Below are 23,842 nucleotides of genomic sequence, written 5' to 3'. Positions count from 1 at the left end.
TTTACGTTTTATCAGCTGATTACCGGCATTTGTGCACGGCGGTGAGTGGTGAATATACCATGTGGTGAAATTCGGTCAGTATTGCATGTACGGGAAATATTTTCATAACGAAATGAAACGGGCAACCATTTTTAATTTTTTAATAATTTAAATTTTGTAGAACCGCTTTTTCATAAACGAATAGATAACGTTGTAAACGTTGTACTGCCTTAAAACGGCATTTTTAAAGTTGTCGTAGTAAAAGGATAACTGTTCCATTAAAAAAAAATTGAAAATTATTTGTAAATTTATACTGAATTTATACACAATAATATTACTATTGATATACAGAATTTATAAACCGCAAATGAAAGTTATATCGGCAAAACCCATGGTGAAATAAATATAAGGTGATGTCACTTACATAACCTCACCTTTTCTGCATGCCAATTGTGGCCATGCGTAGTGGAAAAAGGGCGAAAAGGTTATGATTACTTTTTCTACTTTTTGGGTCTATTTCTAATACATACATATATCAGAGGACCCCACACCAGTTAAATGAAGCTTGCATCAATAAAATATTTTTTCTGTAAACCAGTGTAATTACAGTTTTATTTTTTCGCTCAAAAGAAATAATTATGTACTTAATTTTTATTCTTTCGATCAAATGTATTCATTTTAATAATTATTATTCAGTTATATTTTTCTACCTTAAGATTATTATTTGTAAAACTTTAAGGTCACACGGTCGTACCACACACACATGATGATGGTCAATACTTAAAAAATAAGGACTATTTCCTTCTTTCATTTATTCATATTTAAACAAATTAAATTATACCGTTCTCTTTATTTAATTATTCTTAAATTCTACTAAAAATTACATACTAGCCCGTATGGAATTTGATTTGTATTTTGTCCTTAAGTTCTGAAGTACATATATATGCGTACTTAGTTTTTAAATATCTTAAATTACGACCTTTATTTTCGCTAATATTTTAAAATTGAATTTCTGAATTCTATCAGTTATATTATAAAATAATTATGCTTTTACATTGTTAGACCAAAGCACATTATCGTAGCCATCTGAGGCGCTGCTCCAATAATCTGTTGGATATGTATAGTATATATTTTATCAAAAATTTACTTACAAAATTGTAATTATTGGAAATTATCGCTCAAATTTTCCAATGAATTTTAAAAGAAAAGTTAAAGCAAATGCGAAACAAAGAAACAGTTACTACGTTTATACGTAAGCTATTTGCAAATAAAAATAATTTACGAATACCTAACCCACTGTTTATTCGTTGGTGAAAAATTCTTTTTTAATATTGCCTAATTATAAAAAGGCCATCGAAAAAGAAAATAAAGTTAAAAATGGCAACGTCTTGATTATTAAAAGGCAATAAGATGACCATCGAAAAAGAAAATAAACCTAGTAATGGCGGCGTCTTGCGCTTATTTGCAAATAAAACCACTAATCAATACTTATTTGCGTGATTTAGTTATTTGCAAATAAAAAATTAACTCAGCGTTTATACAGCAAAGTTTACCCTTTTTGAAATTGTTATTTGCAAATAATACGTGCGTATAAACGTAGTAAGTGATACCTACGCAAATTTTTTCACAACATTTTCTGCTCCTCTTTTTTTCCCCCCTTTTGCCCTGAAATGAAATTTAAATAAATAGAGTAGGCATTACTGTAACGCTGGTATGCCGAAATTGCCAAAATTACAACAATCACCCCCTAAGTGACAACACCTTATTATTAGGTTCGTTCGCGTAGCTGTTAATTGTTCATGTTTAACCAAAACTTACAAGTTTTTGCGTTCGCGTACGCAAAAAACTTGCAAAGTAGGGGAAATTGAGAGAGCAAAGTGACATTTCATTTTGAGGGGAAGCTGCTGGTTTCTGCTGGAAAAATTTTTGCCAACAGCAATTTGCCAACAGGAAAACAGCTGATCAAAAACAGCTGGTTGGCATTTACGCAAATCACAAAATTGAATTTGATGGTTTGGAAGTTAAAAATTACAAAATGCGACTAATTAAACTTGTAAGAAGTAAGTAGTTATTTGTTTAATCAATAAACTGTGCCAGGATGCCACTTTGTAATGAGTTTTCGTACGTTTTAAATTTTACACTTTTGAATGTAAACAAAAATTATATCAGCTGTTCGTCTAACTTGCAAGTTTCTGCAAATTTTCTGTTCGCGTACTATTTTGGATATTTCTCTCTTGTGAGCGAACAGATGACATTTCGCCGGAATTTGGCAGTTGGTTGGTTTCTGTTGGAGATTTTAAACGAACGCACCTATTATTTCACCATGCTTGCACTCGAAACAAATTTTCGTCTACAATAGTTGTGTTTTTTTACAAATTATCCAGTAACTTGCCAGTAACTCTCTAGTAACTTTATTTCTAAGAATTCGCTCTCATAGAAAAAATTTGCAAAAAAGTACGCGAACGCTTTTCCAGTAATAATTTGCAAGTTTCATGAACAGCTGATAAATTGGTTGTTTGTTCGCAGCATATTCCCAATAAAACGATATATTTTATATTTAAATATGTTTGTTTTGAAAATTTCCACAATAAAAATCCACAAACAGTTTCCTTATTAGTTTAAATTTCATCCAGCAACATGCGATCAGCTGTTTTTCGTACTGGCAAATTCTTACAAGTAAAAATTTATCCAGTAAAATCCAGTAAAAACTTGCAACTTCAGCTGTCATTTTTCGCTCTCTCAATTTCCCCTACTTTGCAAGTTTTTGCGTACGAAAACGCCAAAACATGAAAATTCGTAAAAACTTTTACTGGATTTTACTGGAAATGAGTAAAAAAACGCAACTAATCTCTAATCAAGGCGGAAACCTTCAAAAAACTTTCATTCAAAAAAAAATCATCGTATTGAAAACGATTTTTCTTTGTCGTATTAGAGCAAAATAAATTTAAATTTTTCGTACACATCGTGTCCAAATTTTGCAAAAAATTAATTTGAATTGGCAGCTAAATTTTACAAACTCACTGATAAACCAACTAATAAGCGCTCACGTGCCGGTGGACAATACAGACAGGCGAAACGGTTTTTTTTGAATTTTCGCAACAAATGGCTAATCAAAATGGGCAATTAATTCTGCAAACTTTGCAAAATCTAGAAGAACCAGTAACGGCCAGCAAAATTGTAACGCATATCGCTGACACAGCTGGCGTAAGTAACAATTTTACTTTTAAGAGTTTTCCAATGGAAAGCCGGTGCGGTGCACACAGCATTAAATTTTAATTTTTTTCCATACCCTCCGCAGGTGCATCCCAATGATGTCAAGGAATCAGTGCAAGAGACTTTAAATGGTGGCGTCCGCTACGGCTTTATACAACGCCGCCAGCGGAAGTACTATGCCGCACCGGTTGACTTGGATATGATCGTTGTCGAAGAAGCTGGCGAACTCGAACCGAAAGATAATAAGGATAACTCCGAGGACGGTGGTGGCGAGTTGAAAGATCGTGGTATGCGGCGACGAAAGAGACGCGCTGCTCGTAGCCGGAGCCGCAGTCGACGCGGTTCGAGACGTCGTCGACGCCGCTAAATTGTGGAATTACTAATGAGTAATTTGAATTTTTGTATTTTGATGTGTCTTTCTTTATGCGTACTTGCATTTACATACACAGTATGCATATGTAGTAAATGTGCCCTTATTGTACTTGTGCATTTATTTACGCATATTTTGTAAAAATTGTGAAAATTTAATAAAATTGGCTATAATTTCGATAAAACCTAAATACATATGTATATGTATGGAAAAATAAAGGCTTTCAGCTGCCATTAGTTCTGCTCCCCACAGATGATATGCATAGATAGTAGTTTTCGAAAGAAACTTTAAGGTAGCCAGGCGTATGAATATATATGTATGACCTAAGACTGCCGTTTTCGGCGGCCGTAGGAACCTTTCTAAGCATTTTCCACGCGGAAGTCTATGCCAGCAGTCTGTATGCAGATTTAACTAATTTTAAGTGATAGTCAAGAGGCACTCAAAACTCTCTCATCCTTCGAGGTCAAAGCCTTAGTGGCCCTAGAGTGTATAGAGAAGCTTAATGCCATGGCTGAAATGAATGATATCCAATTGTCATGGGTACCAGTGCACATGGGAGTTGAAGGAAATGAGGAAGCCGATCAGTTAGCCAACATGGCTGCTGCCTCGACCTCGATAGAACCTGAGCCCTTCCTTCCTTTCGATAGGTCCCCGACCGATAGAAGAAGCGCTCAGAAAGGAAAATACTAAACAGAAACAACTTCACTGACGTAGCACCACCGGTCCGCGTCAAGGAGAAACTAAGAATTATTGCAGGCATTTTGACGGACCATTGTAGGCTAAGCGGCCATTTGCGTAAGCTAGCGACCTACGTCGCTTCTGTGACCCCGCCTAGCAGACATCATTATACCTTATTCTGGAGTGTGAGGCCGTTTTACGTAGAAGAGAGAGGAGTATAGGGCATCTATGGCCAAGCCTACCCATGGAATCCATTCTGAAATTTATAGAGTCTAACCCTAGGGGTTTTGTGATGAGCTGAGGGCACAATTGACCTACTGGTCACAGTGCTTACTCTATCTTATCTGCATCACTTTCTGACGCTAGTCAGAAAATCCGCACCAATTTTCCAGTTGATACGGTTCTACCAGTAAATTAACATGTCCATTGATGATGCTGTCGATCTGTGAATCACGTCAGGCGTGAGTGCGCTTTGGTCAACCGTAATTTCTCTGGCTAACCCGACGAAGTGTGATGACAGAGTGGAAATATCATTCGGTGATCACGCTTCGTCGAGCCCGAACATCGAGCTACTTCAGCCGCTAATTTGTAGTTGGAACCCGAAGAGTAGAACTCCACAATATGCTTTTCAGGCTTTCAGCTACACAATTCGGCTATTGCTGAAAACATGAAAAGCGCGGAACGCCTGAAAAGGTTGTCGGGGAGTTCTGTGCGCAGGCAGCACAAACTGCTGACTTCGGCCTTTTACTTTCACCATCGTCGAAGTACGGGTGGACATCGGGAAGACAAATCTTTCAAAAACGTAAACTGAAAATTGGGTGCGGCGGCAGACTACCTCACCAAGGTCCTCAATTTGTCGACAACAACTCGCATCATTCCAGAATTGTGTGTATTAGGGAGCCAGGGAAACCTGTTAACAAAGAGGACTCCTATACCCCGATAACACTCTATTCCCCCGTGGTAAAAACTCTTGAGGTACTTATCACCTGACCCCTACGAAACATCAGTATAACTTCCGAAAAATACATAGTAATATTTACATTAGCACTTAACAGCATTAACGCTGAGATAACCCGTGGTTTTAACTGTAACCGCCCCTGCGAGAAAACCGTCCTAACAACGTTAGATGTGTCAAAAGTTTTCGATACCGCCACTGGCAGACATTGAAGCCTCCTCTCTTCCACAGAGACTCTTACGGTGTATAGCCAATTACATATGTGAATGGTCGGCAATCGCCAGTAAGATTTAAAGCTCAAACATCGAATCCCAGAAGAAATTAAACAGAGGTCAAAAATAAATTGGTCAATATAAGGCTTCCGGCAATATAATTTATATATATTTATTTTATAACAGACGGACTCTAGATAGACATTTAAAATCGTTTATGGAGAGAGAATAAACATCTTCGTCAGATCTCATCCCATAAATGGCGTCATCAGAGACCACTCAGCACATTTTCGGAGACGAAGAGCTTGTACGTTGCCTCACGAGGTCTGCGTTAGTTATAAAATAAAAAAAAAAAATATTATATGTATGTGTGCAAGTACATACAGTCAATCAATAAAGTTTATGTACAGCGATTTTTTTGCAATACGGGCAATTGTTTTTTAATTATTTTATTTTTCGCAAATTTCTTATAAAAAAGGATCAGTCTTCTTCTTGACCTGCGGGCTGTGTCGGAGCCACAGCCGCTAAATTTAAACGTAGAATACGTGATATTAATAACATCGCATTCAGGCTAAAACGGTTTTGATTGCATTGAATTGGATTTAATAAGTCAATATGAATTGCAAAATATTAATAATTAGCAATAGAGAAGCAGATCCATATTAACTTCGATTATATATATATATATACCATCAGCTTATAAATAGATATACACTGAAGAGCAAAACTGGAACAATAGAACGGAAAGTTAAGTTTGTGGTAATGTACTTCTTCAGTTTATTTACTTTATGGTAATTCAAACTTGCATTTCGCCTTATCGATGTTTAACTAAACGTTTTACCATAAAAATTTTAAGATTCGCATATGGAAACTCAGAAAAAAATTACCAAACAAAAATGAACTGGATTGTTCCAGTTTTGCACCCTCTTAGTAATTGCTGAATTTTATAATTCGAAGATGAGTTCTGGCTCATTTCCTGCAATTTTGTAATCAAGGCGCGTGGGATTTTCGCTGTGAGTGCTTTAAGTGCACATACCAAGCAAAAAGAATTTAAAGTTTTTGCAAAACGGTCAGAAAGGCCACGCTATAAAGAAAGAAATCATATCGGCCAAATGTCCGTTTTATGGTTATCTAAACAAGCGATAAAAGGACGGACCTAAGTCAGCAAGATCAAGAGACCACAAAAAATTGCAATTTGCCAGGCTAGGCATATTGGAGCGTCTCTAAATGCCTATAAACTTTGGTTCCAAATCAAAAATGACTGCTTTTTCACCACAAAGCAATTGACTGGACATTATGTAAGACATGGGAACAAGTTGTTGCAGCACAAAGATCAAGAGGAGAAAACCTGCTTTGACATCCAGAAAAATTGTTAGTCAGAAACGAATTTTTACTAAGAAAAAACATTGGATTGGTATTATTTTGAAGCGGTAACTTACAAGTTCTTCATAAACGGCCACTATTCCACTCTGAGGATAAAATTAAATGTTTTCAGTCGAAATATTGGTTCAAGTGCTGTGCACCTGCATCAGAGATACGCCTAACGTCCCAAATTATTTAAACTATTAGGTTTGTATGTGTACATTTAATGATGTAGGGCCGTGTTACGCCTTAGGGAGTAAGAACTCTGGTAAAATTGATGATAAAATGAAAAGTGACAACAAATGAGCATTTTCAAAGAATTTGGCAATTTCTGAGGATATTCTTCGCAGGCTTTTATCAATTTTAACAGGACAATGATCAGAAATATCCTCCGAAAGTGGGGCCAAATAGGTATAAATCCCAAGTTTTTATAATCTTGGAGTGACCTGCGTAAAGCCCAGAGTTGATTCAACAGAAAACTTTATCAAACAATTTGTATGTGAAAAATTTTTCAAGAAAAAAAAATTAAAAAATATTTCTTTTCATAGAGAATTTTGATGTGTGTATGTGTATATTTTTCCAAATTTTTTCTTGGCTTGACTTTTACCAAATTAAAGGCCAGACTTATAATTATAAGCCAAGGGGTACCTACATACATACATATGTACATAGTTTTTATATGATGACAAATGTTCGATTTACAACAAAATTACTATAAAACAAATGAACTAAAATACTTGTTTGTTTCTTAAAAAATACACTTTATGGGCGTAAACAAAAGTATACCACACCAAGTTCTTCCAATATGCGCGAGTTTAAAGCTTTCATAATCGTTTGCAAAACAAAAAAATTTTTTCCATGGTGATGGCTTTTCGAATTCCAACAACCAAAAATTTTGCTAATTTCGCAAAAATTGCAAACAAGAACCAATCTGCAAAAATTGATATTATATCGGAAATCAGCAGCTTAAATATACCCCAAAACCATCGTTAAATTATTTTGTCCATCCAGCTTGTTCTGCACGGCACACTGTGCGCCGGGTATCTACTGGTTATTATGAAATAAATACTTGCACTCCATGGTGTAATAATAACAAGGCGTTGTCAGTGACTTAACCTCACTTTTTCGGCAGGTCTATTCAGGTCACGCATTTTAAAGTAGTAGAAAAGGTACTAATTATTATTTATTACTTTTAATCCGTTTGTGCATACTATATCAAATTAAATGTAGGAAAATGTATAGTTACAAGCTTATAAGCCTGAATATATGTTTGTATCGTTAGCTCCACACAGCTTGGACATATATTGTAAGTTATGAAAAAGTAAAGGCCGTAAAATAAAGAAATTTCCTATAAGACTGTATATGATTTTTTAAATAGATTAAAACACATAAATACCGATAATATAAGCGAAATCGTAATCTAACCGTGCTGCCGCTCTATTCTAGTGTATCAGTAGTCCATTTGGCTCGATATTATGACAATGCAGCAAAAGATATTTAATATAAAAAAATCGACTTTCCATACGATTTTTGTGTGCGTATTATTTGATAACCACAATATTTTTTATATTTTATATTTTGAGGACAAAAATAATACAAATCCAGCAATTTTAAATATTAATATCGTTCTGAAAACACCAAGTTCTTTAAAAATCGCTATAAAACGAAATACTAAAATGGAGTATTTTAGATACTATTTCCCAACGAATAGTAGTATAAAAATTAAGATCGGAAGCACTGAAAATAAGCATGCCGATCTTGTCAAAATTACAACAAACACGTCGCTACTGACAACACCTTGTTATTATTCCACCATGGGCAAAACCTTAGCAGCGAGAACATTTCATAGGCTCAAAATTTATTTGTTGTCGTTGTTGTAGCGGCTATAAAAACTCGCGCAAGTCAGCTATTCCCTCAATCGTTGTCGTCAAGCTCATTTAACGGGAGACACATGAAGCGTGCAGCCTCCATAGGGACAGAGGTGTCAGTTGAGTGGGGTTTTGGTGGGCATGCGAAGAGATGTATCGAAGCGTGGGCTGTCTCTCGGTTCTCCGGGCACCCATGGGGCATATCTGCATTCAGTCTGCTCAGGTACGAGTTTAACCTGCAGAAGTAGCCAGAGCGAAGTTGGGCTATTACGGTCCGAGTCCCCCGAGCCTCGCGCAGATCAGGTGGTTGTGTTCCTAGAACGGCATTCACAGGTCTGCAGTCTACGTGACTTGAAAATGACTCCCTGTGAATGCCGCTCAAGGCCTGTCGATATGCTGCCTTATGAACCCCTGGATTTCGTCCGTCTGTTCGTACAGATTCCGTACTTCCGACGTGTCTTGACGAGGTCTCCTCTGCAATCAAGCGTCAGTTCGGGTGCCCGTATATGTGGCTCCCTACTGCGAATTGCTTGCAGAGCATTGTGTTGTGCTCCCTGACTGGGAGCAACGTTTTTTTTGTCTTAGACCTGGCTATTGACTTGAAGCCCTTGTTGCGGCCCTGACCTTTATTGAAAATTTTCGTTGTGTACGCCGAGAAGCAGAGCAGGCTTTCGAAGGTAACTCCGAAGATTTTCGGATTATTTACCGTCGGAATTGGTTCGTCATCGACGTCAATATACAGCTGCAGTTTAACCTCCTTAATCCAGATGGTGAAAAGGGTTTCTGAGGATTTTGTAGGCGAGATCATTAGGCTCCTTGCAGTGAAGAAGCGAGGAAGCGGGTAACCGTTTACTTACAAGCTCAATAGAGAATCCTCTGGTGGTTGAGGGAGCTTGGAAATGTAAAAGTGAAACAGTAGTGGGGAAAGGATACCTCCCAGTTACCCCCTGTTTGATTCTCCTGGGTTTGCTCGATTTGTCTTTAAAAGTTACTAACGAGTGTCGACCACTCGGATATGGGAGAGGGAAAGCCTCTATATCTTTGAGTAGCGTGGAATGGCAGACGGAGTCAAACGCCTTTGAAAAGTCCCACGCTACTAGGACTGTTCTCTCACAGGGGCGGTTTCGGTTTAGACCACGAGTTATATGAGTGATGCTTCGCTGCGGACAGGGGGCGGGTGGTTTAAGGGAGTAGCAGAGAGCTTTATTGGGCCCAGATATTTGAGCAACAGCATGCATCAGCATCGTATCCATTGGCTTTGGAGGTTTTCGTCGATGGCCCCCTTAATTGGAAATTTTTCCAGCCTCCTGGTCACTCGACGCTTGGCGCTATCTACCGAAGGATGCAATTTGAACTGCCAGCAAAAATAACTCGCGCATTTCTTCGGGTACGACGAGGTGCGTCCATCGAATGAAATTTCCACACTGTTGTCGCGACTCGTCGGGTGGGACAGGGACCTCATCGTTGACCAGTGCTTACTCACAACAGAGGCAAAGTTACAGGTCTTCAAGTACTCTTCCCACTTCCATCTCCAAATTATGGTCCTTCAGGCGAGGATCCCCGGGATCGACCTGGCGTAGGGGGTTACGCTCATTAGCTTGAACATCTACTTCTAGCGGGAAAATTTGGGCGGACTTCCGCGATGCTTCCGGATTGTATGAAGCGAGCCACTGCGGCAGTGACTACCGTGCGGAACTGGCATTTACCAGCATGTATGTCTGTGTGTGTGCGAAGGGCGGGGCGTCGTTGTTAACGGTTAAAAATTTCGAATCGTCTATCTGAATCTGAGGTCTGTTCCCTGCTGACTTGTATTTAACCTGGCCGTGTTACAGCTGGCTAGAAATTTGCTTTAGAGGTCCACCAGTGGAAGATTTAAATTAATTTCCAGAGATTTTATGGGTTTAGTGGGTAGTTCGCCCGTGACATGCATGTAGCGGCTTCGATACTTCGCTTGCCGTCAAGTTTCCTTGTAAGGATTGATGCTAAGTTCACGTTCCTCACTGACTCAGGACCTGCAGCTATTTAGCTGTTGGTACAGGATAAGTTATCAGCATACGCTATGACTTAACAAAAAGTGCCCGTAAGGCTTAGAAGTATGGCGCTAAAGGTTAGATATCAGACTAGAGGAGAGAGAACGCTTCCTTGGAGGTGCCTCTGGTCATATGTTTAGTAATGGTGCCTCCTCAGTTCCGATAGAATAGTTGTATAATAGCAAAATCCACCAGCCCATGACGCACCCCCACCCTAATTAGGGAAATAACAACAGAACCTGAATAGACATTTTGAAGACTTCAATCAAACTTCAATCAAATCTTTTTGCAATCGTGTATACGATCTTGTGAGGCGCAGTCTCAACGCATTCGCCCTTGGAATATGCACGCTGGTTGGGAAAGGGTTGTCCTTCTTTATATTCCGCCGAATATATTCATCCATCAGCCTCAATAGGGGCCTGGAATATTTCGGTTTTACATGCCTCGTTCTTCCACAGGTTTGTAGAGCTTGGTTGGGTATAGCCTATTCCATCATATCCTCACTTACGACGTCCTTTACGGTGTTCTCTTAGGACGAGTGGGTCCGAGGACCGGCAGAAGTGTCCGTGGTGTCGTGAGTGCTCATAAGGATTTCCAGCATTTCGTTACATGATAATGTTCAGTCACCGTTAGGCTTCTGGATAGAGTTATTGCTAGAAGATAATTTCGAAAGAACTTTTTTGAGCCTGTTGGCTTCTGAGTTTTCTCTGTGTTGTTGCTGAAGTTTTGCCAATATTAGCGTTATGTCCTCCTTATGGATTTGATGAAAAACTTTAGTTCTTCCTAGTAGGGTTGTCAAAAACTTGTTCTTTTGGCTTGGTTGGAAAAGTCAGGATTCCGCCACTGGGAATTATTTTTGCCCTTCAGGATGGTCGCTCAGCAGGAGACTCTAAAAACAGCATTGAAGGCATTTGCCATAAAGCTCAGCGAGAGAGACATCTTCGTGTTCGAGAGACTCACTTAATCAAGTCTTAACCTATAAACAGAAAAGCGTATCCAAGTAGAGAAGCCGACATTGTATTTTTCTATTTTTCCCTAGTCGGTTAAGTTCTTGTTCTTGTATGCTGTTAAAGGAGCAGGATCAAGTGTGAGTTTAAAGCTAATGTAGAGACGATCACAACAGTAGCGCCCTGCCAATTAGGTACCTGCCATTCACTTATCTGATTAAAAAAACAAAAATCTGGATACGAGGACGTTGTAGGTACGTCACTTGTCTTTCGGCAGAGGTCACAAAGGTGGCATCGCTTTCACGGTTACATATTGAAGTGGTATAAATGCACAAAATCAGGTAAGAACCCATCTGGGTAGTTGGTGGCGTTTGAGCCCCAACTCGTTTGATGAGGATTAGAGTCAGCACCAGTTATACGCGGGGGTATTTTCGGGTGCATAATTATCTGTTCAGGATAAATTACCATTAATCACATTATTAAAATTTGGTTTATTTATGTAAACGGCAAACCAATCATAAATTCGGCTAAACCAGATTCAAAGTAAAGTCTGCATTCACTAAAGCGTACTAAATTGAAAACAAAGGCTTACCACCACAATATTACTACTCGATTTCATAATCGGAAGCTGTAAAGTTTATCATTTGCAAAATAACAGCTAAACTATTCTATTGCATCAATGCTGGATAACTTGTTCTTTTGACCAGCAAACCAACCAAGCAGACAATACTGGTGGCCAAACAATAGCCATGTGTCTCGTGTACTTCCTCTCTTCATCCGCCATCTTATGTACGTACTACTCGTATCACCACAATTTCATTGCAAATATTTTCATTGAATTCCTTTATCCTGTACAAACTTCAACTTCGAGTTGCATCTGTGGAATGTTACTCCTACACGCTGCTGTGGGCAAACTATTATTACAAAGTTTTTACAGGGCTTGTGTATATATAAATAATCGAATCGATACAGGAGCGCATTAGAACGAATTAAAAGTGGTGGCGCAAAGTTGTGGAATAGATAAAAATTTAAAAATAGAATTATCGTAAACTGACTCGTTGCTTAAAGGCATGCTAAGTAGAAGCGTTAGACTGCTATTTTGCATTGAAGCCAGTATGTAATTGTTTCTGGCACCCCTCTCTTTTTTAGAGAAAATATTTTCTAAAGGCTAAAACTAGAACTGAACACCTCGGCACGTATGCCACGGATGCCTATGCACTAAAGGACCAAGTGTATGTTACCCAAAATCATGTCCACTCGTGTGCAATACCTCTCTGTCTAAAGCTTGTACACGACACCGGTTTTCCCACAATTCATAAAAACTTTAAAATAATGCCCTACCAAGAATGCATATTCCTACCCTGTTGCTGCGAAATAACCCGTTTCCTCAACCTTCCTTTGTAAGCAGATGGAAGCGCACAAATGGCGCAGATTGGCCGCAGCCGGAATCTTTTGAACGTTGCCAGAATTTTCTGCCCAAAACGCGTCTGTACCGTTTCCGCTGTTGTCTGTTACTCGTAGCAATGGAAGCGGCAGCTATGTTGCTTGGCAATATCTAGTAGTCCGTGTTGCTTGTAAGACATTGGCCACTTAGCTGGTTGACTCGGCCAGTGACTGCGCCGCGCAATTGCCATGACAAGAATTTGTTTTGCGGCTGTGGCGCAAGTATTTTACTTTGGCTGTTGATTTCAACTTTTCGCAGACGACGCGTCTACTTAGCCTGCCACCCGCACACTAAAGCCTACAAGCCTATTGTTTAATCCTTTGAAGTGCTTATCAAAGCAGTTGGGAAATCAAAGGCCAAGACGGGAAATTTTTGCCTTTTACAGGCGAATTTCAATTCAATTTTTATTTGTTTCTATGCACGTTGTAGTACACGACTTTATTGCCTTCGTTGTAATTCCTCCGTAGGTACGAGTAGGTATGTTTGAGAGCCCAAATTGTTATGCATTCTTTTACTAATTTTGGCCCGTTTAAAGAATAACCGTTTTATTTATATACCTATATTACAGACGTGTTAAAGACAAATTAATTCTGGGATATTCTTAATTGAGTTTTCAGCATTTGGTACTTTGCGACTGTAGGCTAATTTGCGATTTCGCTGAAAACTGCAGAAACCGAATTTTGAAGCCAGAGAACATTGATCTTAAATTTGGCCAATACAGCAACAACAAGTGGTAAATTAAAACTCAAACAAGCAAACTTTGCTTTGTTAAGTTGGACTGTTATGGCTAGCTATTTTCATTTTAATTGTGTTTCGCTGCACGTCCTCTACAGGGAATATATTTGCACACTTCTGAAATGGTTGGCATCAATTCTTAAAAGCCATTCCAGTCATTCATCTTCTGCGCCAACTGACCTCTTTTGTAGATGCCAAGTAAAGCGAAGTCCTTGTCTACCAGACCTTTTCCTCGCAGTGGTGGCCCATCTCTTCTTTTGCTACCATCAGCGGTTTTTTATTTGAATACTATCGCCGCACTATGTAAAGCTCATACATCTTGTTATTTGTGGTGTTCATGTTAGATCTTAGGTAGGTAAGGCCCTTGCTATAATTTTCAATACGTACATGTAACCAATTCGTACTTTATCTTGTCCTCATTCAAAGCTACACCAATCTCTTTGCTTCCTTCTTCAAACTAGAAAAAGTCGCACTTAAGGTCCTGATGTTTCTTCTTTATCTGAACGCTGCTGAAAATTGTGATCAATGCCAGCTTGTCATCAATCCCACAAGTGTTCTGCTGTCTGCTCAATGTATCAAAATGCTTAGCTAGACTTTCTAACCTTTCGCTCTGACTTGCAGCGCCTCTAAGCCTCACAGTCATTGCTGAGAAAAGACTTCAACCAGAGTCTGACCTTGGCCGCAAGTTTCTGTAGAATAACTTATTGCGAACCAACGTATCAAGTACTCGCGAGAGATCAGTCAACGAGAGTTAAACAAGTTCGTTATGTTTTACAATATAATTTAGTCCTAAAGATTGAAAATAGTTGGGCTTGGAATGCCGGGACATATTCTCCAAACAAGAAGTGAAGGTTGTCCCCATTACCTTTCATAGAGACCTCAAACCCTGACCCTGTATCAGTTTTGGAGCCATTAGTAAATGTTTGACAATGTATGAAGCCCGGGCTTATTATTGGTGTTACGACAGCACTAACACTCAACGAATTCAACATTGGATTGTAGTATTTCTTAAGCAAAGGTATTGTAAGGCCATTCACGGCACATTGTATCATGCCACCACCCATTACTTTTAAGCCAATAAGAGGCTATAAGGTCCTCGCTGCGGATACAGACATTAATTCATTAAGTAATGGCAAATCCTCGTTCCTTGAAGTTGGACAAGCACATTTCCAAGCTATTAAGTGAGAGTCTGCTCCACTACACAACAGATGCATTGCTGATTATGGATCTTATCATAGAGATGCAAATCCACGAGAATCATCCCGGTGACAGACCTCACGTCTTACCAAAGAGCTGTTTAAATTGTTAGATCGCTGCTAAATCTTTGGAGCTCATTTGTTCAACCTGACACTTCTGTTAAAGTTAACTATCTAGTATTTTACCTTAATACTTCCTCTCGGAAAAAATCTTAATATTGATACCCTTAGAGATAGGAAGAACAAGAACATCCTACCTTCACCTTCTGATGACGAGTACAATACAAGTTGACTTAGCGGATAGCCGATTCTCACCACATCAAATGGAGATCATATAAAGTTTTTATTGTACACAAAAATGTCCAAAGGCGGACTCTTTCCTAATTGCTAAATATGCCAAACCAAGTTTTCCAGAGTCGTCCCTCAATATTTTGCCATCTGATAGGTATATTTTTGCAAATACAGATGAAGTAATGAAATCGCCTCACAACGAATCTGCAACTCAACTAATATTGCCATAATAGCCCTAAAGCTTTCAGGGATAGTATTGTCATTATTACCATGTTTGGAGACAAAGACTATGTCTACTATGTCATCTTCTTTGAGTACAAAAGGCAAAATGGCATCCGAACCTGGGAAACGAAGAAAAGAAAAGAGAAGATGAATTTGTGTCTCTAAAATTCTCTAAATGAAAATCAAAGGGTCCTAAAGGTATACAAGATGGAAGAGTAGCACATGCAATGTGTAATCAACCAAATCTGGCAGTATGGGGGGGAATGTAACTACATATGCAGATGTTGCGTGTTTCAGGGGCGCCTGCCATTCTTTTGTAGACTTTCTTCTAAAAAATTAGTGGTAGCAAATGTTGGAATCCGGCTGCAGGATTATTGAGTGAACCCAGCTAAGTGGTTTGGTATTTATTGAGCAGTTTTACCAGCTTCTTGTGTGCATCGGTAGCGTACCCATCCCATCTCGAAATTTGTTTTAAGGATCCGATTTCAAAGTTTCCTCGAAACACTCTTAAACTTCAGAAGTACCTCATTCTTTCAGAGAAAAGGAGTGGGTAGTGGACGAGGCGGAAAAGCCTTATCCAAACTAGTACGAAGAGCAGGCGTTCTAGAAGGCAAAAATGTGGGCTGGTAGATTATTAGCCCGCAAGATAAGATTAACTCGAAAAGCTCTTTTCCCCCCATTATCCTTATGGCAGTATACATTGAGACAAATATGTAGTCCACAAAAAAATTGGTCTAGCAAATTTTTAAGGAAAAAAATTTATAAGCATTTTGTGTTTTTTGTTGAGAGCTGCATACAATTCGTATGGTGATTTTCAGGGCAACCATCTCCGCTGTCTTGTTTTGCTTTGCAATAGTGTGACATTTTAAGAGACGAACACAAAATTGTCTCACTGCTTGCCTTTACTTTAGAATCGAACATGAAAAGAGAAAGGGGCAATCAAAAGCTAGCAACGAAAACACCATTAAATAATCACTAAATACACTCGTGCCCACGCCAAACTTACCATCACATCGTATGGAAAAACTTGTCAAAAATCAACCAGAACTTCGAACTCTTCAAACTTGAACTTAGTTATACTAGAATTATATTGGCTACTAAATTACATACTTGAAATTTTTCTAACAATTTTTTTTTAAGTTTGAAATTTCGATGAATTTTTTACAAATCTTGAAATTATTATTTTTATCGCCCTTTTCCTGGAGTGTATATATTTTTACCCATGTGAATTTAAGTGCACCAATTTTCACTTTTACTTCTGTGACAAACCAACCGATAAGATTGTGGCAAGGACTTCCTTCTTTACGCATTTTAAACCGCACTCAGCCGAACATACATACCCCACATATGCACATGCAAATGTTAAGAATATTTTTACATTAGGCCATACCACCTAACAGGCAAACAAAAAAAGTTCGCTTACACCCATAAACCTATAGTACTTTTGTAAGGCAAATTCGAACCTAGGAGTCGCCATTTTACATTTTTCGATGACACCCAAGGCATTTTGAACAGGTAGTAGCAGTAGAGCAGCTGAATCGATTTTTTTAAAATTATTTGATCCCTAAAATGTCAAATCTTTTTCATTTCTTTTTACAAGGAGTCCAAGTTGTAAAAATCTATCTACATGTCAAACCTTTTTTTATGCAAAAGAAGCGATTGAAAATTAGTTTTTGGTACGTACGCCTTACTCAGCAGCCCAAACGCTTATTACTGGAAAGGATAGTAAACAAATTCATCCAGAAAGAAAGTTGCAGAAATTTCTATTTGAATTTAATTTTTATCAATTTTGGTTTGTATTTCACAAGGCACACTTTGATGTTAAAAAAATCAAAGGGGTCTTGAGGTCAATGAACTTTGGAACACAGATATTTTCTTATCGAGATAAAAACGTCGACCTTAGGTTTCGACTGTAGATGCCGAAGATAGGAAGAAGAAAGAGGCGAACTTGCCTTGCAAAAATACTTTAGACTCTGAGGTGTATGGCGATTTTTTTGTTCTAGTACGGCCTAATGTACATAGATAAATATTAATGCAAATAATTTCCACTCAATTAACCACGCACAAAAAATAAACATGAAATGAGCAGAACCAACAACCAAAAAATAAAAAAAATACAATAAAGAGTAGTTCAAAGCAGATAGCAATACAACGGAACTCAAACGAAACTTCGAATGCACTTCAAATGTATCTGAATCGATGCGACTGTCACACTCCACTGGAGCGCGGTGCTGCCCTGCAGCAATGGACGCACAAGCAGATATGCAAAGCTACGTTTCGACGATACGAGTGAGGTGTGCCTTCAGGCGTTCAATACTTGCAAGGAGAACAATGTGTGTAGCACATACATATGTACATATATCCACCCGACGTATGCACTTACATACATACATACATACGTATCGAAATGTATCGAGATACCCACCTGAACAACATCTTCGCACACTACTTGATTTGTATTATTAGATACTTAGTTACGCTGCATTCGCTTGTGTATCCTGTCTGGCAAGCACCAACTCCTGCCCCAGCGTTGCATGTGGGAGTGAGTCCTTGGAATGAGCGCTGTATCAGTGTATTGTGTTTACATTTCATGCTTCGTTTCGCACCGCAAAAACACCGCTCAGATTTTAAAGCATACTCACAGGCGCACAGCTTATTGCACATTGGAAAGACCTACATACATACGTACTAGTGCAGGCTTTCCCAAAGTGGGTGCCGCCAGCGTATGCCTGGGGTGCCGCTAGTCATTTTATGGTATGGTCAAACCCCATACACAACACAAATGGCTTGCAGCAAAGGGATATTTCGCTTGGTTTGTCAAGCCGCTTATGCGGTGTATTTCCCTCTTAAGCGTAGTTCCCCAGTACGTTTCGTCAAGGAAAAATTGACTCAGAAAACTTTCAGAAAAATAGCCGAAAACGTACAAATTTCACAACCATTTTCGGTCGTTTTGTAGACCTAATTAACGTTTTCGGATTTTTTGCTGGCTGGGCTTTTCTCTTATGTTACTTATTCTTTGGAATTTCACAATCACACTGTGAAAGGGCGAATCAAAACGATTTTAGAGGCAGTCTTCTTGTGTTACTGAGGTACCCATTCGTAATGCAAATCGAAGAAAAACTTTTGATGAGCGCTGTACTTGAGACTTACACCACTAGCGACGAAATTTTTAAAGCTATCGACAAATTTGTACAGAAAAATGGCTTCAAATGGAGCAATTGTGCGTATTTGTGCCGTGATGGAGCAGCCCCAGTGGTTGGAAAAACGAAAGGAGCGTTGTCTAGGATGAAGCAACTGGCAGAAAACGCCACTATAAGTCTCTGTGTGATCCCTCGGTATTCCCAGCCGACTTCGAAGATGCCGCCACTAGATTTAAAACCGGTATTGGATGGCGCTGCGAAGATAACAGAGGCCTGCGAAATTAAAATACATCTTTTCCTCTAGCACGTGGAGATCTTTTTTTTAAGACATTTATATTTTAGAATTACTAGCAATTTGCATGAAAAGCCCATAAATAAATAAAGTAAATCAGAAAAACGTATGTAACTTCGAAGTCAACACCAAGAAATTTGATAAAAGTTATTTACTTAGTGTTAATGCGCATTACCAACGTTAACTTGGAAGGTTTAAAAAAAAACCACTGTCGAATATTTTTCCAACATTGAGTCAAAGGATGTCTACAGCTGGATAATAAACCCGTTTCATGTGACCCGAAAAGTAAACCTACTGGGATGCCAAATTATGTTATTAAAAACCTTATGAACATCAGTGAAGACCGCAATTTCAATACTAAATACTACGGAGGGAGCCAAGAGAGTTCTGAATGCAAGTGTATGCAGAAAAGACTGCTGTTGGCAAGATTGCATTAAAAATACTAGTGACTTTTACTTATACAGTTCTATGTGAGACTGCAGTTTCAACAAATGCTTACATAAAAAAAAACAAATATACCAGCAAGCTTTCAGCGTCTAATGATTTCAGGGTAAAATTGTCAAAGATCCCAATAAACTTAAAGGAAATAATGAAATCATTCATCAAAACAATTTCAGTCCTCACATTAAAGCTAAAGGAGCATAAAGTTTGCATTGTGTTTTCTTGTTTTCGTAGACATTTGAAGAGTAGGGCTGCCGAGAAATTTTTTTTAGCTTAACAAGGGTGCCGCGCTGAAAAAGACGTTTGGGAACGCCTGTACTAATGTGTATATTTGAGTGCACGTGCGTGTGTGTTTGAGTATTGCACACGTCGCTTTTTAAATGCAACGTTAAATTTGAAATTGAAATGAAATCGTTTGCATTCGTCTTGAGTGCAGCACGAGTTGTACAATGTCGCAGCCGATTGAAGTTGCTTTCTGCACAGTCAATATCAATGGTCCATTGAGCAATGCGTGTTGCATTTGTCTGTAGTCGAGAAATCGACGGTGACAAAGAACTTTCGATTATTTCTGATTGCCTGCACTCAAGGTGACACTTGCCATTGTAGTTTGAGAGGCTAAGGGCAAAGAGAAAAAATACTGCAAGTGATTTTACCATCCAAAAAGATGTAAGAAACGATGCTAAATAAATGCAAGAATGAAGGTGAAGGTGCCGAATGAGTAGGTTAAACGAAAGTTGAAGGTGAAGGACGAAGATTATACGCAGTGAACCAAAGGCAGTAACGTATTCAATTAGAATTTTCTTTTTGTAAAAAATCACATCTAAGCTCATTGAAAACTCCGGTATCTATCCAAATTGTACCATAATTTTTAAATTCGAAAATAGTAAAGCTCGTCAATGAATCTTCAACATCCATATGAATCTCACCTTAGAGATGAGTTCTTTCTTATATATTACTCGTATACGGAAATCACTGTAACCGTTACCGCCATCCCAAATTTTTTACCGTAAGTCTGTTTCTATTTATACAAATGTATCACTATACAAAGCTAGTGCCTTTTTTTAGTGGCACGCCCACGCATGACAGGTTTATTTACTTACTACTTGAGCCCATTGTTAATAACCCTCAACTAAAGAATCTGACATTTCACTTTTGCAGCGCGTAGGGATTACATGCACTCAGATTTTTTCTTTCATTAAAATAATTGTAATATGGCTAGCTACGTCTCAGCTTTCTTAATTTTTTGGCAACAACAACAAGTTTTGAATTTTTTTAAATCGAAAAACCTTCTACACAGAAGATCCAAAATAGTTTGGTCAGGCATCGCGCTCATACGAAAGACATTTCATTTATATATATAGAAGAAGAGAAGATAAATTAAGTTTTTCGCAGAAATCACTGCGCTCGTAATCCTTCTGCTGTATCGAATATCCGTTGCTGTCAATTCAACAATAATTATTATTATATAACCACTCTACATTTTTCTTAAAGATCAAATGCAAGTTCAAGGCTAACATGCTTGTATGTGCATACATATGTATGTATGTACCTGTCTACAGTGAAACCCCAAACTAGTCAGGAAAAATACTCGTTTACATTTAGAATTTCCTGACTGAAACCTAACTAGTTCGAAAATGACCAGACTTCACAGTTTTTTTAATCGCCTTCGACAGTTTAATACAATAAAGTACACAGAATATTATAACTTTTATTTGGGCATATTTTAAACCATCAAAGCGAGTACTTATTCAATTATACCAGACCTTTTAAATAATTATAATCATAATGATTATTAATTAAAGCATGTTTTTTTGGATTACCTTTTAATGATTAATAATTAATTAAAAATTGTTAATAATTCATTAATTTTAATAACATGATTACTTTGTTAGTTTTGATAATTTTCAATTGTTTTTGACTTTTTTTAATTACACCATCAGTTATCAATCAACAAGCCAAACTTTAGACAAAAATTAAGAATATTTAATAACTGCATGAATTACTGATTTATTTTACTCTTATCGAAATCTCAAATTTTAAGCGTTAAGTATTACTTTTATAAAATTTTAAAAAGAAAGGACTGAAATGTGCAAAGCTAATGAATTCCAGTTAATTTAATGAAAACTTGTATTTTTATTTAAGTTAACTCGAAATTAAACTAAAGTATTTATTTTATTTTTAACAAAAATATATTTTTTTAATAATTATTAATTTAATATTATTAAAAAAGTTAAAAATATAGTATTTATTGTACCTGAAAGCTTTTACTTTTAATAACATTTAATGAAAAATGCATTTAAATTTATGTTCGAAAACTTGAAATATTTATGTATTTATTTTTCCTTTTTTAATTAATACTAAAAAAAATTTACACTACTTATTGCTAAATCTAAGGCTGCTATATCAAAATGTTTAATATATTAAAGTGTACCTAATCAAAAGTTTTTTATTGTATATTCATGAATTCATTTTATTTTTGGACGACCAAAGTAGTGGTTTCGGTGCATGATGGGAGTAGTATTTTGCTGTCTATTTTGAACGTGTATGAGACTGGTATATTTCAAACCGAAATCTGACAATTGCCATCTCGTACCCTGCAAGAATCGCGACTACTCCATGCATGCGTGTAAAGAGTACTCCCTAAGGATCAAGGAGTACTCCAAAATTAACCACAATTCATATAAAAAATATGGTCCAATTAACATTGCGATGTCCTAGGGCAAGACCATATACTCCATCCCTGCATTACATCAGAGTAGCACAAAACTACTCCAACATATTAACAATGGCATTGTTGTAGTTTGTACACGCTTTTGTTCTTCACTTCTCAAATGCTTTTTCGAAGCTACAGCCAGACATGCAAATGTGCTTTCAAATGATCAACTTCAATGACATTTCGATAAAACACGAGCAGTGATCGGATAACAAACAATTAGCTGGCGCAGAGACACGAGTTGGTCCGATACAGCCTGACAGAGGAACACTTTTTTAAGTACTCCAATTTACCACAAATAGACTACATGGTCCAACGATTTTTGCAGGGTAGGACATCCCCATGTCAAAAATACCAGTTGATTGCATGGAAAAAATATATGTGGTTGGCTGACTAGTTGGGCATGCAGTTCATACTAGTTGTGAGTTAGTTTACACAACTGGTACATTTGACTGCTGGTCTCTTACACCACTTGTTCATTCTCACATTCTCAACACCAATGGAATGGCACTTGAAAGTGTAATCAAAACTCCTACGCTGCAATTTTCCACTGTAAATATTTTCCCGTGAAGGAATTAACTAACACCGCAATCTACAGATACATCGATATTTGAAGGACAGCAACAATAATAACAACAACAACAACAACGAAAAACGGATGTTTAACGTCAATGCCGCCGCCGCCATTAGTTAGCTGCCAATGTCCACAAAGCGACGACGCAATTCCTAAGAAAATACTGCTGTGTGGCGATTGTGGTGTGGGCAGCAGCAAGGAAATTGATTGAGTGAAAGAAAAGTCAAGTTGAGTCAAAGCCTGTCCGCAAACCCACCAGCCCAATGGAATCGAGCCCAGCACACAGTCCAATGGTGTGCTTTACAAACATGCTTACCAAAGCAGCTGCCTTCCACTTACATGCATACAATGCGAGTGCAAGCGTAGGTGTAGGTTTGGCATGTGTCACAGCAAAGTGGCAATCCTAACACTTTAATGACTTTCTAATATGCAACACGAGCAGCACATAATTTAGTTGCACGTGGCAAGGCTGTATACATACATACATACTACATATGTACGTTTCTCCCTGCCGACGGAAAGTCACTATGACTGAAGACGTGATGAAATTTTCAATGTCCCATTTCTGTTGCAGCAGTTGCATTTTCTAACGGCCGTTTTCTGAACAGTATGTGTATGTATGTGTATACAACTCGGTCATACGTTCGTTTGTGTGCTTCCATGGGGAATCGCAAAGTGCGACACGAGCGTCAAGTTACTGCTCCGACACGTAAAACCGGACAGTCAATACCTTCCTTTGGAGGCCTTTGGCGAGCTCAACGCCACACCTGCATTAAGGTTTGTAGTTGCATGTGTTCGTGATTAAATGCAACCAGGTAAATGTAATGAATAATTTACAAAGGTGTTCGGTGTTAATTTGTTAATTGCTTAAATGTGCACTTTAAGGGTAAAGACCAGGAGCCACATTGTCCTCTTGCTTGCTTAGACGCCAACTACCGCATATATTTGGCGTTAGAACAAATGAGATTTTCATGATAAATTTAGCAAATTTGGTGCGAAAATGTAGCATAAGCAGCACTTTAGCTTTGCAGATGCTTATCTTCGGTGCAATGTGGTATAGGACGGAGTTCAATTTGTGTTAAACTTCATATCCTTAAAGAGTGGATAATTACCTAATTCCCTAAAACTTTAAAATGAACTTTCTATAAGACAGAAGATGACAAAGTAAAAAAAAGATTCC

The 23,842-nt window shown here is 38.0% G+C and overlaps 1 protein-coding gene across 1 annotated transcript; it reads left to right on the top strand.

Moving 5' to 3' along the window:
• Positions 1-2,824: 2,824 nt before the first annotated feature.
• On the top strand, positions 2,825-3,868 carry LOC108358746 (uncharacterized). The gene is made up of 2 exons (XM_017610220.1): positions 2,825-3,183; positions 3,278-3,868. The coding sequence occupies exons 1-2, from the start codon at positions 3,082-3,084 to the stop codon at positions 3,557-3,559; spliced, it is 384 nt and encodes a 127-aa protein (XP_017465709.1). The 5' UTR covers positions 2,825-3,081; the 3' UTR covers positions 3,560-3,868.
• The last annotated feature ends 19,974 nt before the right edge of the window (positions 3,869-23,842 follow it).

The sequence above is a fragment of the Rhagoletis zephyria genome, unplaced genomic scaffold (genome assembly GCF_001687245.7).
Source record: "Rhagoletis zephyria isolate East Lansing unplaced genomic scaffold, Rhagoletis_zephyria_1.1 Rzeph_scaffold_00290, whole genome shotgun sequence".
In the NCBI taxonomy this organism is placed as follows: Eukaryota; Metazoa; Arthropoda; class Insecta; order Diptera; family Tephritidae; genus Rhagoletis; species Rhagoletis zephyria.
This window is presented reverse-complemented; position numbering and strand designations above follow the sequence as displayed.

Excerpts from the sequence above, each read along its gene's own strand:
- LOC108358746 (XM_017610220.1), top strand. The coding sequence starts at position 3,082 with ATGGCTAATCAAAATGGGCAATTAATTCTGCAAACTTTGCAAAATCTA. Across the intron at positions 3,184-3,277 it reads ATATCGCTGACACAGCTGGC|GTGCATCCCAATGATGTCAA; the intron begins GTAAGTAACAAT and ends TACCCTCCGCAG.